The sequence below is a fragment of the Carcharhinus amblyrhynchos genome, chromosome 2 (assembly GCF_965287045.1).
Source record: "Carcharhinus amblyrhynchos chromosome 2, sCarAmb.v2.hapA, whole genome shotgun sequence".
NCBI lineage: Eukaryota > Metazoa > Chordata > Chondrichthyes > Carcharhiniformes > Carcharhinidae > Carcharhinus > Carcharhinus amblyrhynchos.
The window spans coordinates 105,904,589-105,922,020 of record NC_137325.1 but is presented as its reverse complement, the minus strand read 5'-3'; the positions used below and the strand labels follow the sequence as shown (position 1 = coordinate 105,922,020).

The window sequence follows — 17,432 nt, the reverse complement described above, 5'->3', positions numbered from 1 at the left end:
CTCTAAAATTAAGGTTTAGGATGGTACAATATATGTCTCACTCTACTATTTTAATAGTGTTAACCCTCTGAAAATTAATAGATTAACAAATGTTCCTTAAAGAAAACAAATAAAAAAAATCACATGAATATATGCATTTACAAGTAGCCCTTAAGGATTACAAAGTGCTAGCAGATAATAATGGATATTCAAATTGATGACAGGGCTATAAACATATTAAAGGAGATAGATGAGATTGGATAGTTAGTGTCTCAGAGGAAGCCAAATAGGGGAATGGCAGCTGGACAATGTCGCTATTGTAATGACATATGATTGTAACAAGATATTGGGCCAGAGTCAGAATAGCTTTCTTCAGTTCCATTTACGAAGTAAATGCTGGACCAGGAATGGGAGTGCAGGAAAACAATAGGCATCGTTGAGGCTAGGAGATCAAGTCGGCCAGTGTAGAAATGGTGTGTGGAGGTCCGAATCTGACGATGGGGAGACCAGGGGCCTGGGAGTACTGGGAGGAGGCAGGCTTTTCTTCATTTTACATTTGTGCATGGCCTCAACCTCAGATAAGGAAACTCAGGAAAGGTGAGTTGGAAAGCTCAAGAAATCCTACTTAACAGCTTTGCTGCGTGGTCGAGTTGCCATTACCCTGCCTCTCTAGAGCTCCCTGCTCCCCGTTCTCATTTTATTTTGCTAGCAAAGGGATTCTAGGCAACTAGCCAAAGAGAGAAGAATGAGGAGACTGTGTTCTTATGGGCTGCTCAAGTTGGAGGGGAGGAGGTGGTGTGAGGCAGTTCAATGCAGCTGACAATTTTATGATTATTTTCCATTTGGACCGTTCACATTTTTAATGTTTATTATGTTGGAAATTTTATTTTAGGAGCTATATTGTAGTGTGAGAATTTCAGACAACCCGAGCTTGGATTGTTTTTTTGTGTTGTGCTTGGGAAGAGTATTTTTAGATTGGAGGACAGTGGGAGAATACTTCAATGTGATTGGTTGCTTACTCCGCTTGAAGACATCACTGTTGCTGGGTTTCTGAATTCTCTTTGGCTTCATGACAGACCTCATGGAGGGGAAATCAATGACAGGGTTTTCCAGCTCTTTAGGGGCAGCTTTTCTTAATGTCAGCAATAAGCAAGATCATTTCACTGCTAACTACAAAATTTAGCCCAGTATGTTTGCTGCGTTGGGGTTCAGGAAGCAACAGGCACCAGCTTGGGTGCAACAATGAGGGAGCAGGACTGAGGTACAACTCACACATACTGTCACACATGCAGCTGAAACTGTGCTAAATAAATATGATACCTACGGGTCCCCGAGCTGCATTTTTAAAATTCATTCATGGGATGTGGGCTTCTCTGGCAAGGCCAGCATCTATTCCCTCAAGAAAATGGTGGTGAGCTATCTCCTGCCATAAACAGATTGAAATTCACTCCCCATTTAAATCTTAATACCAAACATTTGCAAAAAATAAAATTCCATTGTTTTACTTTGTGCAGTGACCTGTTTCCAATTTTAATCACTACTCCAAAGCCTTTACTGTCACCCTCTGCAAAATGTCATATGCAAATAAATAAAACAGGAGCAGGAGTAGGCCATTTAAACTCTCCAGACTGCTTCACAATTCACTAAGATCATGGCTGATCTAATTTTAAGATCAGCTTCACATCCTTGCCTGCTCTCAATCATCTTTTACCCCCTTGCAGATCATGAATCTATCTGCTTCAGCCTTAAAGATATTTAAAGACTCTGCCTCCAGCACATTTTGCGGAAGAGAATTCCAAACTCTCAGAATCCTCTGAGAGAAACATTTTTTCCTCATATCTGTCTTAAATGAGTGACCTTTCATTTTTAAACAGTGGCCCCGGTTCTCGATTCTCCCACGAGAGGAAACACTGGGTGAAATCTTACTAAAATATGGCAGTATGTTGTTTCTGGTGAGAAAAATGGTGTGCTTCTCTGATTTTCTTCCACTATCTTACCAAGCTCTGACACAAGAAAAAAGGTGGGCATGTTTTATGCATCAGGTAGCGGGGTGGAGCCTCAGCATGCTGGCAAAGCCTGGTTACATTGAGATTAGGTGCCACGTTAAATGGGCACCCTGATCAGACCAAAAAGTAACATCCCCCCTCAGATCGCAACATCTCGGATCTTTGCAATCTCGCACGATTTAGATATTATACTTCATTTTCATTCAACCTGCCAAAATGGGCAATCTCACATTTTTCCACTTTATCCTTGCTGACTCATTAAGTTTAAGTTTAGTTATTATTGCTTATCCAATCATTCCTCATAGCTCAGACCCTCCAGTCCAGGCAGCATCCTGGTAAATCTCCTCTGCACTCTCTCCAGTGCATTCACATCTTTCCTATAATATGGTGCACAGTGCTCCAGTTGTGGCCTAACCAGCATTTTACACAATTTCAGCATGACCTCCCTGTTTTTGTATTCTATGCCTCCACGAATAAAGGTAAGTATCCCATATGCTTCCTCCACCACCTTATCCACCTGCCGTGACATCTTCAGAGATCTGTGAATACGCACTCTAAGGCACCGCTTATCTTCAGCACTTTCCTGGGTCCTACCATTCATAGAGTGTAATCCTTTGCCTTGTTAGCCCTCCCCTAGTGCGTTGCACTCAGCAGAGTATGTTTATGGCTGGAAGAAAGTAAGAAGCTTCGTCCACTTACACTGTACTTTCCAGTTACTGTTAATTACAGACTACACTAGATTTTTCAAGAACAAGATTAACACATTCAACCCCCTCACTCACTAAACTCTCAGATATGCGCATAGTTCCTCAGCTGCACTTATTTGTCATAGCTGCACTAATGAACCCTGAATTATTAGAAAACTGAACTAGGGCCAGTGAAACCCATTTCAGGAACCTTCTCTTCATCCTATTTAACAATCATCAAATGTCGATGAACTTAAATGAAGCTGGTATCATGCAGAAACAAGAGTAATTCTCAGCTGAGGAATACAGCAATTTCTGTCTAACTTTCCTCACATTCGGTGCTTTTGCACAACTAAATCACACTGAGGAAAGTCAGCTGAGCAATGGAAAACAAGATGCAGTGAAGCTATTACCTAACCACTAGTCAGGGATCTGCAAAATCACTCAAACTGGCCAATCTTCAGTTGAAATGCTAAACCCAGCTCTCCTGCCTGGTTCAGGTAGATATTATAGATCCCATTACGGTATTCAAAATTGAACTGGCAGTTCTCCCATTGTTTTAGTGAACAATCCTGCCTAAACTAATATCACAAAAGCAGACTGATTTACCATTTATCTCACTGCTACTTGTGCAACATTGCTGGAGCAGAAAGGCTGTTGCATTAACTGGTATAATCGTCACTGCACTTGAAAATTAACTAACTGCGTAGCTAAATGAAGAATCCGATACTTATAACTCATTGTTCATTTACACAGTCTCACTTGAGGGACTTGAGCATTAAATCAAGGATGAAGTTCCGGTGCTGAGGGCGATCTTCGCTGTTACAGCCACCATCTTTTAGATGTGATGTTAAACTCAAGACCCTTCTCCCCAGCCACATGAATGTAAAAGGATTTGCACACTTCTTCAAAGAACAGCAGAAAAGTTCACCCAGGTGCCAATGTTTCTCCCTCAACCAACTCCCCAAAATACATGATCTGGTCATTCTCACATTACTGCTTATGAGAATGTTATTTTTTTCCCTATTTCAGACAGCATTGAGGATCAACTGCATTGCTGTAGGTCTGGAGTCTCACCTAGGCCAGACCAGGTAAGGGTGGCAGATTTCCTCCCCCAAAGGACATTAGTGAACCAGATGATTTTTGACAACAATCGACAAGGGTTTCATGGTCATCAGTAGATTCTTAAATCCAGATATTTTTACTGAATTCAAACTCCACCACTTGGCATGATGGGATTTGAACCCCAGGTTCCCAAAATATTAACTGAATTTCTGGATTAATGGTCTAGCAGTAATATCACTAGGCCATCACCACCTCTGTACTATTGAGCTGCCAGGTTTTCTACAGTACAACAGTTGATTGCATTCCACTGGCCGTAAAGGGCCTTAGGATGTCCTGAAGTCATGGAAGCTGCTAGGTAAATGCAAGCCTTTCTTTCATACTTATTTATCTTTTATTTATTATTTTAATCTGGGAAATCTTTGCTTCAAATGTTTTTTACGGTCATGGCATCATGTAGTCAATGCTATTGATCAGGACACACATGTTTTTGATAATATCCATGTTAAAATGATTAATGACTACCACAAACATAGTAAGAATCAAATCTGAAAACTATTACTGTTTAATGCAGATGATCACTTTATCCATGAAAATAATGGCAAGCCTAAAATGCCTACCCTGCAATGGAAGCAACTAGAGCCAGAGAGCTGCTTGCCAACTACCAGCCCCACCCTCTCTTCCAATTTGTTCAAAATAGCTTCAGAATTTTTTCATAAAAGTAACTATCTGCCTAGGCACAACTGGGAAATAAAAACTTCTGTTGGACTGCATTTCATAAAATCAAGCCAATAAATAGGTATAAAAGCAAAACTGCAGATACTGAAAATCTATAATAAAAACAGCTGGAAATACACAGGAGGTCAGCCAGCATCTGTGGAGTGAGAAACAAAGTTAACTCTTCAAGTCGATGGAAGAAATCATAGAAATCCTACAGTACAGGAAGAGGTTGTCTGGCCCATTGAGTCTGCACTGACCACAATCCCACCCAGGCCCTACCCCCATATCCCTACATATTTACCCGCTAATCCCTCTAACCTACGCATCTCAGGACACTACAGGGTAATTTTAGCATGGCCAATCAATCTAACCCGCACATCTTTGGACTGTGGGAAGAAACCAGATCATCCAGAGGAAACCCACGCAGACACAAGGAGAATGTGCAAACATCACACAGACAGTAATCCAAGCCAGGAATCGGGAAAGGTTATGATTTCTGATGAATGGTGATTAAACAGAAACATTAGCTGTGTTTCCTCTTCCCAGTAAGTTGATAGGTAGGTACAAAACAGAAACATTTTACAGGATTCACATTGGTGAATTTTTAACTATATATGCTCCCTTCACCGAACCAGCTTCAACTGGAATCCAACCTGATGGTATAAAGTCTCTCTTAAATAGGTTTGTTAAAACAAAACAGATGCCATTGTAAAGCATGGACTCAACTCTTAACATCCTATTGCATTTATGATTTTTGTATTAGTTCCTGAGCAGCTATAACAGTCCACAAGTGCTGTTGTTAAAACCAATGAAAGCTTTTAATTGGATTACTTGAGCTGCTTTCACTGAAGTTTGTTTTCAAAGAGAGTCCTATAACTAGTAAAATATGAACATAAATACGACAGCTTTGAAACTTAGAACGTATAGGATCAATAAACATTTCAGGCTCTAAAGCGTCACGAAATCCAGTCTTGGCTGCAGCACAGACAATGCCTGGGCTCAAAAAAATCAAAGGAAATAACAGCAGTCCAAGTGTGTTCACATCATTAAGGAATCAATCACTCCCATTCAACTCTTTCAAACATGGTTGTACCAAAGTAAAACACTGAAAGTCCTCCATCAGCATCAATTGTGAGTAAAAGGTGAATTTCCTGTGTTTTAACAGGTGCCCTGTCATCACAGAACAATGAGAATGTTGGTCACTGGCAGTTCATGGTAATAGTTCACAGTTATCTGGACAAACTCCAACATTGTGGAATAGCTCTGATGACATTAAACAAGGTGAAAAGGAAGTACATGTTAAAGAAAAGGTCACTTTAAATTATTTATTAGATGAGCTTTATTAAGACTCTCGGTTCCATATTTAGAATATTGTGAGCAATTTTGGGCCCTGTATCTAAGGAAGGATGTGCTGGCCTAGGAGAGGGTCCCGAGAAGGTTCACAAAAATGATCCCAGGAATGAAAAGCTTGATGTATGAGGAGCGTTTGAAGACTCTCAGTCTCGACCCAATAGAGTTTAGAAGGATGAGGGGTGATCTTATTGAAACTTAAAGAATATTGAAAGGCTTGGATAGAATGGACATGGGAAAGATATTTCCATTAGTAGGAGAGACTAGGATCCAAGGGCACAGCCTTGGAGTAAGGGGACGGCCCTTTAGCACCAAGATGAGGGGGAGTTTCTTTAGCCAGAGGATAGTGAATCTATGGAATTCATTGCCTCAGAAGGCTGTGGAGGCCAGGTCATTGAGTGGTAAGGGGATCAGAGGTTATGGAAAAAAGGTGGGAGAATGAGATTGAGAAACCTAGGAGCCGTGATTGAATGGCGGAGCAAACTTGATGGGCTGAACAACCTAATTCTGCACCTATATCTTATGGCCTTAAGTTTGTCACATTTATTCATATCTATGCTAGAATGTAGCATTGGCTTTTAATTCCATCAGATGTTAGCTCATTTCAATAACAGTATAATTTATTCTGTCAGGATTTGTCCTACTTCTAGAAGAATAAACAGCATCATATTTGCTGAACATTAGGTCACATTAACCAGTGCAACATAAGTGAATTAATGGTGAAGTGATGCTGACAATCTGAATGCAATTATAAGGCCCTTGTACATCACTGTCAGGTGGGTGAAGGTATAGTCTCCTGTCCAAATGCTCATATTCATGCAGAGTGCTAATCAATGCTTTCTGACTGTCAGTGAAATTTCTAATCATGATTGAAAAGATATTCAAGACATTTCAAACATTGGAAACTGGAGTGCACAACGCTATCTAAGGCTTTTAAGAAAATGAATTAAAAACCATTAACTTCTAATAAACTGACTGAACATGTGTCACCCAAGTAATTACATGCTGAGATTGTATCCACATGCAAAGGGAATAGATTCTCTGCTGGCAATAAATGGTTATGTAAAGTCAATGGTTACACAGCATATATGCTACAGAGGCGGTGCAAAATATCACATCACATCGATAGAATACTATTGTATTATATAAAAACCAAAAGGTATCAAAGCTAACATTCCTCCCAAATGTAATCCTTACCCGGGTATTCATTCTTGTCTATGTCTGAGCCTCCTTGTAAGGTAAAGCCAAATCCAGGTGGCATGGAGTTAGAGGGCCACAGGCCATCCAGGACCTGTGATGGCTTGGAATTTAACCCAGTGCTGTGGCCATTGTAAATCAAGACCTTGCCTCTCTTGTCTTCACCTCCAAAAGGTATACCAATTGCAACATCTACATTAGCAAAATAAACAAAACAGGATTAGTCATTAAAAGGGCAACAAGACTACATTTACTAGCATCTCGCTTTAATACAAGGACATTTGACATTGCATAACCAAAGGACACTCAACATGACTCATAGTGGCATAGAAGTGCTATCACCATAATGTTATAGGTTATAGCAAAATAACCTGTATAGTTATAGTTGTGCAAAAGCAATTATAATATATAATTATATTTCCACTATGGTCCATTGTATGCTGTAAACATGGGATAGAATTTTCCCAGAATTTATTTGTCAGAGTGCCAGCCTCTGACTGAAAACTGGTGTGCATCTCTCTAGATGCACAGCTGAGTTTTTAGACCAGGTCTTCAGCACTCTGGCAAAAAGAAAATCGGGGCATGGCTTATGCCATCACTCTGGCATGGTGGGGTGAGCAGAGCCAGCAAGACCAGTTTCACTGGAATCAGGGTGCCATCTCCACCCCACTGAACAACCATCAGAACTCTCCCTGCCACCCCTGGCTGTTCCTTTGTCAGCTGGGTGGAAGTTCTGATCACAAACAATTCTAATCACAAACCTGTTTGTGATCAGAACTCCCATCTACCTGACAAAGGAACAGCCAGTTCCGAAAGCTAGTGGTGTTTGCTACAAATAAACCTGTTGTACTTTAAACTGGTGTTGTGAGACTTCTTATTCTGTTAGTCAGCCAATCCTCTATCTAAGCAATATGCTACCCCAACCCCATGACATCTTATCATGATATTACCCTTTTGTATGGCACCTTATCAAATACCTTTAGACGTCCATTCCACTACATCTACAGGACCTCCATTATCCACTTTGTTTCATCTTCAAAAAACTCTAGCAAATTAGTCGAACACAATTTACCTTTCATGAAACCATGTTAACTGATTGTGTTTTGACTTACCAAATGACTCGTTGCTACTTACTTAATGATGGATTCCCACAATTTCCAATGAAAGATATTTAAATAGCCTATAGTTTTTTCCTTTCTGTCTTTCTTCCTTTTTGAACAGGGGTGTTACATTTGCCTTTTTCCGATCCACTGGAACCTTGCCAGAATCCAGGGAATTTTGGAACATTATAACCAATGCCTCCTCGATCTCTGCATCAATTTCCTTTAAAACCCTAGGATCTGGGCCATCACTTGGGGATTTATCTGTCTTTAATCCCAATAGCTTAATTGGTAACTTTTTTCGAGTATTCGTGATTGTTTTATGTTTCTCCTTTTCAACAACCTCTGTATTACCTATTAGGAAGTTCCTGTGTCCTCCACTGTGAAAACTGAGGCAAAATATTGATTTAGTGTCTCTGCCATTTCTATGTTCCCCATTGTTAATTCCCTGGTCTTGTTTTCTAAGGCACGAATGTTGACTTTAGCTACTCTCTTCCTCTTACTCTGTAAAACTGCACTACAAGTACTAATCTGCACTGATTTAGATTGGCATCTGTTTCATGTGAGATCATTTTTTTAAAATGGCAATTAATAAAAGGGATGATATGTCAATTCTAGTTTTCAGTGCATTCAATGTCATTTTCCAGGGTTCTGAAGCAGGCTGGAGGAGAGAGGCACTATATAAAGATGGGTGCACAGAACCCTCCTAATTACTAACATCAAAAAATGTCTTAAGATCGGAATGACAACTAGTAATATGAAAATGATGCACCCATTTCCAAAAGGTAGGAGTAGCTGCACTGTAGATTGAGACTTATGATTTGTGACTGAAATACTATTGGGTCTTACATTGATCTTAAAGTCAACTTCTGGCCAGGGAAAATGATGTTTTGTGTGTGCATACTCACACACATACACAGAGATCCAGTTACCAGCATCCAAATACTGGTTAAATTGTAAACAAATAAAAAACAGCTTTTTATTTGAAAAGTGTTTTATATTGGCTTCAGCTATACTGTAGGTAGTGTGGAGTTAAATGATTATCAGATTGCCTCCTCAAGGTTATCTAACATTGCCAGTTTAAATTTAATTCAGCCGATAGCACAAATGGACTACACTGTGCAACTTTAATTGAAACAATGCCAAAGGTGATTTACATTTATGTAAACTGTGCAATGCAACTGACATATTAAACATGTTTCTGTCTCAATTTTATGCTTTGCATTTCTCACAATTCTATACTTCTTCAAACTCGTGGTCATTTGTTTATTTTTTGAAGATTTCTACATTATGTCTGATTGCTTAAATAGTTTTTGCATGACTTTTTAAAGATTTACTCATGGATCATGGGCTACGCTGAGCAGGCCAATATTTATTGCTCATCCCTTTTTGTGAAGCACACAGATTGTACATGATTTCAATTATAAAAAGTTGCTGCAAATGTTACTAAAATCTGGTCGTTTCAAAGCACTTGCTTTCTTTAATGGAGCTGTTCTAAGATGTACCTCCCCATAATGTGTTTTTCTAGATTGGCTAGAGAGGAAACTGTGAATTTCCATGAGACTAAACACAGCCTGGAAAGCTGACATTGAAGATATTACACATCTACGTTAGTTTCCCCAACTTCTCCTTAATAGGGCGCTATCTTACCGGCCATTCACGCCACGCACCCGCTGCAACAAGGACAGAGAATTTGGTGCCCAGCCAAATCTCCGTTCACTGCAGCAGGCTGGGAAAATCCCGTTGGTGAGAATGGTGGTAACATTCCAGCCATAGACGTTTTTGTTCATATAGCGTGGTCAGAATTCTCCGGCTGTTCTTGCCCGCAGGATCTTCTGGACCTGCTAATGGCAAACCCCACAGCTTCCCAGCGGTGGCGAGTGCATAGAACGGGAAGCCCTGCTGACAGTGACAGGAGCAGGAGATCCTGCCACGGGCTAATGGTAGGCCTCCTCCAATGCCACGAAAGGGAGTGTGGGTGTGGAAAATATATATCTGATCAGGCATTCAGAAAGAACAAGGTGCTTTTCAATATTGTTAGTACTTATGACTATCAAAACACACCATTGTATCCATCTTGATTCAAATCTGCCAAAGGTGCTACTGCACTGCCAAATCTTGCAAAAACTTCAGTCCCTAGTAGTCTCTGAGGGTCCTTGAAAAGGAACTCTTCCTCCTGCAGGTATAGATAAACCAGCCCAACTTCCTTCAACTTTCCGTCAGACTCACGGTCCATGAAAAGTGGAGCGCCGACTAACACGTCGTCCAATCTGTGAAGCAGATGATAGCAAACATGAAAAAAAAAGGGGTTAGATAAACAGCTGTTCCTGATACTGGTCAAGTCCACAGCAGCTTTCTATCATTTAATTTGTGCATGGAAACTTCTGCCTTTAAATATTTCAGCTGCAAAACCTTTGGTATGAGAATGAATTGCAATACATTATGGCCACAAAAAGAATGCATTTAAAACATTAAGCTGCATTTCAGTGGGATGGAAGTAGCTATTTACCCATCTTGTACTTTAATCTAAATTTAAGGACCACATTATTAAGATATTTTTATTGCCAAAATCACAATTATAGTTTTTACTGTCTCTGGAGAGAACCTCAATTAAGAAAAAAGTACATTTCAGAAGATTTCCCTAATTTTATATATAAAATTAGAAAACCACTTTTTTATAATGGTTGTCTTTTTTTCTGAAAGTTATAAAAGACAGCTTCTAAGGAATAGACAATTGACGCAGACTGTTCATTTGAAAGTTTTGGTATGAACTCTCTGACAAAAGAAATATTTATAAATACAGAAAGGGAAGTTTATGCATGACTCAAGGTCCCAACAGCACATTGTGGAAGTGGAAGCTTGATTTTTCTTTTAAAGTTGCTTGTATTCACAGTTGGTATTCTTAGTTCAATACCCCGTGCCAATTTCCGGGTCAGAAGGTCGGAGGCCATCCTGTTTTCCAGCCTCGAATAGCAAGAGTGACCAGGAAGTAGGCAAAATGATCGGGGTGTGGCCTTACATCCTGAGGTAGGTGGAATACTAAGTGTCAAACACTACTTGAAACGTCTCCTTGAAGGTCCAACTGGCATTTTGGAATTTGCCATGTGGGGATCGGATGTGTTCCTCTGTTTCCTGTCCCACCCAGTTCTAAACAGGCAAGAGACTTGCTAAACTGTGCCTTTTGCTTACAGAGCCGAATTTAGCTGCAGCCCTTAGGACTGTTACTGAAGACAGAAACTAATGGAATTGTATAGGATATAAAAGCTGTTCCCAAGGGCGGCACAGTGGCGCAGTGGTTAGCATTGCTGCCTTACAGTGCCAGGGAGTTGGGTTCAATTCTAGCCTCGGGTCACTGTCTGTGTGGGGTTTACACATTCTACCCATGTCTGTGTGGGTTTCCTCTGGGTGCTCCGGTTTCCTCCCACAGTTCAACAATGTGCAGGTTAGCTTGATTGGCCATGCTAAATTGCTCTTTAGTGTCAGGGGGATGAACAGAATGAATATGTGGCGTTACGGGGATAGGACCGGGGTGGGATTGTTGTCATTGCAGGCTTGATAGGCCTAATGGCCTTCTTCTGCACTGTAGGGATTCTATGAATCTATGATGACATACTGTCGCTGGGCCAAACTGCTGGAACTCTCTGGCACTATGAGTGTACTACAGCACGTAGAGTGCAGCAGTTCATGAAAGCAACCAGCCACCACCTTCTCAAGGACAATAAGAGATGGGGAATAAATGCTGGCCATGATGTTCATACCCCGTGGAAGAATTTTCAAAAATGAAACACATTTAACCAGGTAGAATAAACATGGCGGGTTGCGCTAGCAGGCAAACAATCATTTATATTTCTATGGTGCACGCCTTTAGTATGAGAAAGTATCCCATGGTACTTCACAACTGTTGTAAGGGAACCCAGTGTTGAGACAGGAATGGTGAGAAGGTGGAGGGGGTGATGATGCTGATTGAAAGTTTTTGAATGATTTTGAAGATGCAGAGAGACATTGAGAAGAGGTTCCAATGAGCAGATCAGGTTTTGTCACAAATTATCAGGCTAAAAGATGGAGAAAAGAGATTGGGATTAGGGAATGGTGTGTTTGGGAGAGGATTTAGGGTGCAGAGTAAGGATGGGCAAAGCCATAAAAGAATTAATTCATTAATAAGGTTCACTGAAAGATTATTAGCAAAAGTGAAATCACACAGAATATGACTTGGGTTGGGAATTGGTGGAATGCTAGAAGACAGGAAGCTGGGATTAAGGCAATGTTCTCTGATGACAAAATTTAACAAATGCTAGTGCCTAGTAAACTCAGGTTTTCATCTCTATTAGTTACTTGGATAACAGAATCGTGACTTGTATGTCCAAGCTTGTAGATGATCCTAATTTAAGAGATATAGTAGTTTTTGCTGATGTGAGCAGAATATTACAAAAGGACATGGACAGGCCAAGTAGGCTGGATTACACAATGACAGTGGGCTCCTTGCACCTGTATAAATCTTTGGGTGGGCCCACCTTCGCATGGCCAGCTCAGTGTCTGTAAATGAAGGACGCCCACCCACCCCCCCCCCCCACCCCCCCGTCACCCCATGCTGCCACTTTCTCAGGAGGCCCCAGGCAAAACTGACTAGCTTTGCTGGGTGGCCTTCCCAGATGATGAGTTTCCCACCCACTGTTGCTTGAATGCCACTTACGGACCTCAACTGGCTTCTGAGTGGGAGCCCTTCCTGTCCAGAGTTTAATCTGGGGAAGTCTACAAGGAGTCAGGGTAGTCACCCCACATCCTTCCAATAAAATGGCCCGACACACCACCCCCTATCCCTGTCTCACAACTCACCTCATGTTACACCCCATGATTCTATGTCAATCTGTGATTTTTCTGCAGTATGTAATAAGATATAAAGCTCACCCATCATTGTTTATATCAGAGACAGCCACAGTATATCCAAAATAGGAAGCCATCTGTGGATTTAAGAAGCAGGAAACAAATTAATGGAGCCTTGCATCAAAAGAAATCAACTTATGATAATACGTTAACTGGCAGCTCCACACTGATTTGGGAGATGATGGCTCAAGCCTCATGAGGGTTCCTCTCTACACATCCTGAAAGTGGCTCCACAGGTTGAAGAGATCCTTCAAGGTGATGGATGATTTCACCTATTGATTGCTCTTTGTAGATGATGTACTCTGGAAATGCACAACCTTGACATTCAAACAATCACTACTGATTCTCAACAACTGTAAGAGCTACTCAATGGAAAACAGATTCATACATGGCACCAGGTAAACCTTATATTCCACCTTTCATCCTCAACAGTAACTAATTGTAGATCAATTCAGTTATTTGGAAGCGGAAAATAATCATGTTCTAATCAATTAGAAAACAAGAGCAGACAAAGAAATCAAAATCAGCATGTGGTTGTCTAGATTCATGTCAACACGCTATCATTTAGTTGTATATCTGCTAAGCACAAACATGTTGTAGGCGCTTTATGAGGAAATTTGACATCACTGAGACTGATATAATGCATCAATTTAACATAGCTGTTTTAACACAATGGTTCTGTTAACCAATAAGGAAGCAATGAGTGGGATTTTCCAGCCCCATAGAGTGCAATGTTGTGGACAGGACAGGAAAATTCAGAGAGCCGAGCCGCCCATGACGATGCTCACTAGTGTCGGGGCTGGAAATTTGCGGCCAATATTTAGAAGTACACATACTTTAAAACTCATCTTCAAAAGTTCTATGTTGCGAGGCAAGTGCTCTGGAGCAGCTTTAGAAGCTAATGAGCTAACTGTGCCTTTGCTGGATCATGTGGAAGCCAATCTCAAAGCTTAGAATCTCCTTACTTTTGACTCAGAGCACATGGCACTGGATAGATATGATGACACCATATTCTGACATCTCTCTCCTTTGAAAGCAAGTGTTTGTTTGCAAAGTTGAAAATAATACACCAGTTCACACATCAGCTGTATTCAGTGGGCATAAGTGAGAAGTCTCACAACACCAGGTTCAGTCCAACAAGTTTATTTGGTAGCACAAACCACTAACTTTCAGAGCGCTGCTCTTTCAACAAGAAAGTGGGCCACTTACCACTTACCTGATGAAGGAGCAGCAAATGCTCCGAAAGCTAATGGCTTGGGCTACCAAATAAAACTGTTGGACTTTTACCTGGTGTTCTGAGACTTCTTACTGTGTTTACCCCAGTTCAATGCCGGCATCTCCACTTCAGTGGACATACCAGAGTCACTTCTGGTCATCATCAATGTGATAGAAAAAAGTTCAATGTTTATATCTTAGTAAAACATTGCTGTTTTACAGTCATCTGCTCTCAAATAGTTTTGCTTCCTAACATAAATTATTCCACATTGTGTTATTGGGTCAAGAATTCAGCAGTTAGCTCATGATTGTTTGTAAGAAATATGTTTTGCTGAGCCAGTTAGAATGAAACAGTTTCAACACTTCCTGGAAGTGAAGGGATATAATAATATCTTACCTGTTCACCAGTAAAATTCAAGATGAAAGTCATATCTGTTGCATTTATGATGGCAACCTATTAAAAAGAGGTACAACGATTGGTCTTGATTTCTGACAACACTATTATACGACTATGAGATGTTGATGAAAAAATGTGAACCATCAGTTCTAATTGTGCCCAGTCTGGCATGGCAGACCAACTCACTCCCATCAGCATAATGTGTTAGCGGCTGCTTGGGAACCGTAATCATACTACTGAGGCATGTTACAAAGCAAAAACTGGACAAATTTCCTGTCGAGATAGCCCACGACTCAACTTGTCTACCTTTAAGATAGTGGTTCAGAATAGCACAGATAAAAGTCACGAAGGAGGATGCTCACCTCCCCCTGCTCCTTCGACAGCATCTTCAAAACCCAGCGGGGTTGCACAATGGCACAGTGGTAAGCACTGCTGCCTTGCAGTGCCAGAGACCCGGGTTCAATCCTGGCCTCAGATGACTGTCTGTAGGGGGTTTGCACATATGTGCATGTGTTTCCTCTGGGTGTTCTGGTTTCCTCCCACAGTTCAAAGATATGGGGGTTAGGTTGATTGACCATGCTAAATTAGCCCTTAGTGTCAGAGGGATTAGGAAGGTAAACATATGGGGTTATGGTAAAGCACCTGGGTGGGATTGTTGTTGGTGCAGACTCGATGGGCCTCCTTCTGCACTGTAGATTCTACGACCTTTACCACCTAAAAAGGACAAGGGGAGCAGACAGATGGGAACACCGCCGCCTGCCGGTTCCCCTCCAAGTCACGCACCACCCTGACTGGGAAATATATCATCATTCCTTCACTGTTGCTGAGTCAAAATCCTGGAAGTCACTACCTAAAAACAGTGTGGGTGTACCCAGAGCACGTGGACTACAGCAGTTCAAGAAGACATCTCATCACTTTCATCTTTGAGTCTTATTTTAAAGTGAGCACTGAGCTGCAGGCGGCAAAGGGCTGTTCCGTTGCAGCTTGCCCCTTGTGGAAGAGAGGGAAATCAGCTAGCTCCTACCTTGAACCAATCAGCAGGTTGGGCTGGAAGGAGGGGAGATGATCCCAGAGGAGTTTGAACAGGGGCCAGCAGCACGGAATCGGGAAGAACACCTCCGTTCCTTCTGACCCCCACAAAATAAAAGATCAAAGTGATTTAGGATATCTTTAAGGGCATGGATTTTGTCACTCGAGGCTTAGGAGAAATGGGCAGAATGTGCGTCAGTCTCCAGTTTGTGTACTTAAAAAGCTACTGCCCAAAACAGCCAAGTGTGCGGTGCCAACATTTATTTGGTAAGATTTGAAAAGGGCACCAACCCGTTTTGCAGATGTAAGTTGGAAATTGGCTCAGTTTTGTCCTGCTTTTTCTTAGTGGTGGCATGCTGTTGTTAAGCGAAACTCAACAATAAGAGGCAAAGTGAAAGCAATAACTTTTAAAACTGCTTCATTGCTTATTCAGCATAGGAGGAGAGAAAGAAATGAAAAAAATGAAAGCGCCAAATCCATTTGAAAACAAGACTTAACATAAGAATATTATTACGTACATATCCAAATGCCTGAGCACCCCTTGGAATTCCTGCAACAAGTTCTAATCAAGGAAAAAAGACAGGAAAATTGTATTGGCAAATGTGGTTTCATTGGGTTACTGCAAAATAAACTGCATTTTAGGGAAGAGGAAATGGCTAATAAATACATAATGAATGAACACATGCTTTTGGTGATCAATTAAGCTACTTACCTTGCTGAGAGTCTCCTGTGAATTCCCCCACGGCAACTGAATATCCTGTTAAGAAAATAAATTACCAACATATGGTCAAATTGTAATAATTACTGCATCAAAAGCACATTTTTCATATGGAAACATCAATGCCCCCAAAATCGCTGAGAGGGTGCGATCCTGACAGTTACACAGAGATCAATCCCAACAGTGTCCTCCGCTGCTAATGCTGACAAATAGTATGCAAGTTCAAGAGGGATCGCACCAAATTACTACTCACCGACGGTAACCCTCAACATTTCAAGACACATTCCAGACGCTCACCAGCTCATGCTAACCAGGATTTCTGGCGCCGGCTGTCATCCCAGGGTACGCGGGAGCAGTTCCTGCTTCATAGCTCTGCCTTTTGGGGGATAGGGTGAACATGTTTTGGTTGGGCAGAGGTTCCAACCTAAACAAACCTCCCTGGAAACAACCAGATTCCAGGTGCCAATATATCCAGACGCTAGAATATTTCCCCAATGTGCCAATGCATTCTGGCCAGAGTTATGACAGAAGTGCACGAGATAGCTTGCTTTGATTTGCAGCATGATTTATTAAACATTCTATAAAGCAACTGACTTGCATTGATTATTTTCCAAAGACAAATAATTTCAAAATAATTTATCCTATAAAATATCTTTTTCTGTCACACCTCGAATTCAGATCCAGTCAGTGAATTAGTGTTTGAACTTATAACACTGCTGACTCTTTTCTCTATCTGCCTTTTTATTTATTTTTCTCTCTTCAGAGCCCATTAAGTGATTATATGTTTTTCATTTGCTTTCTTTTAGCGGCAAGAAGCAAAATGCAATGAAGAATGGGTAGCTTAGCATCTGCAGGATTACCGAAATATCTACTTTAAAACTATAAACCAGATGTATGATGGAAGGCCTGCATATTGTAAACTATATTTGTTTCCACAAATCTAAATCTGCACAGTGCAATTTATCTATTTTGTGTAATGTACAAATTTAGCACTTTGAGTAAATAAAGATAATGTAATGATTGCACTCCAATCTGTTAACTTTCCACTACATAATACTGTCCTTTTTCACTTAATAAGCACGAGGAGATAAA

At 40.9% G+C, this 17,432-nt stretch overlaps 1 protein-coding gene across 1 annotated transcript in view; it reads right to left on the bottom strand.

Moving 5' to 3' along the window:
- Positions 1-17,432, bottom strand: part of itga8 (integrin, alpha 8) — a 188,696-nt gene that overhangs the window by 136,738 nt on the left and 34,526 nt on the right. Inside the window, exons 8-13 of the mRNA XM_080210484.1 lie at positions 16,335-16,379; positions 16,141-16,184; positions 14,594-14,650; positions 13,006-13,058; positions 10,165-10,370; positions 7,001-7,192 (exon numbers count right to left, since the gene is read on the bottom strand). Coding sequence (XP_080066610.1) covers positions 7,001-7,192; positions 10,165-10,370; positions 13,006-13,058; positions 14,594-14,650; positions 16,141-16,184; positions 16,335-16,379 — 597 coding nt within the window. The remainder of the gene's footprint in view (positions 1-7,000; positions 7,193-10,164; positions 10,371-13,005; positions 13,059-14,593; positions 14,651-16,140; positions 16,185-16,334; positions 16,380-17,432) is intronic.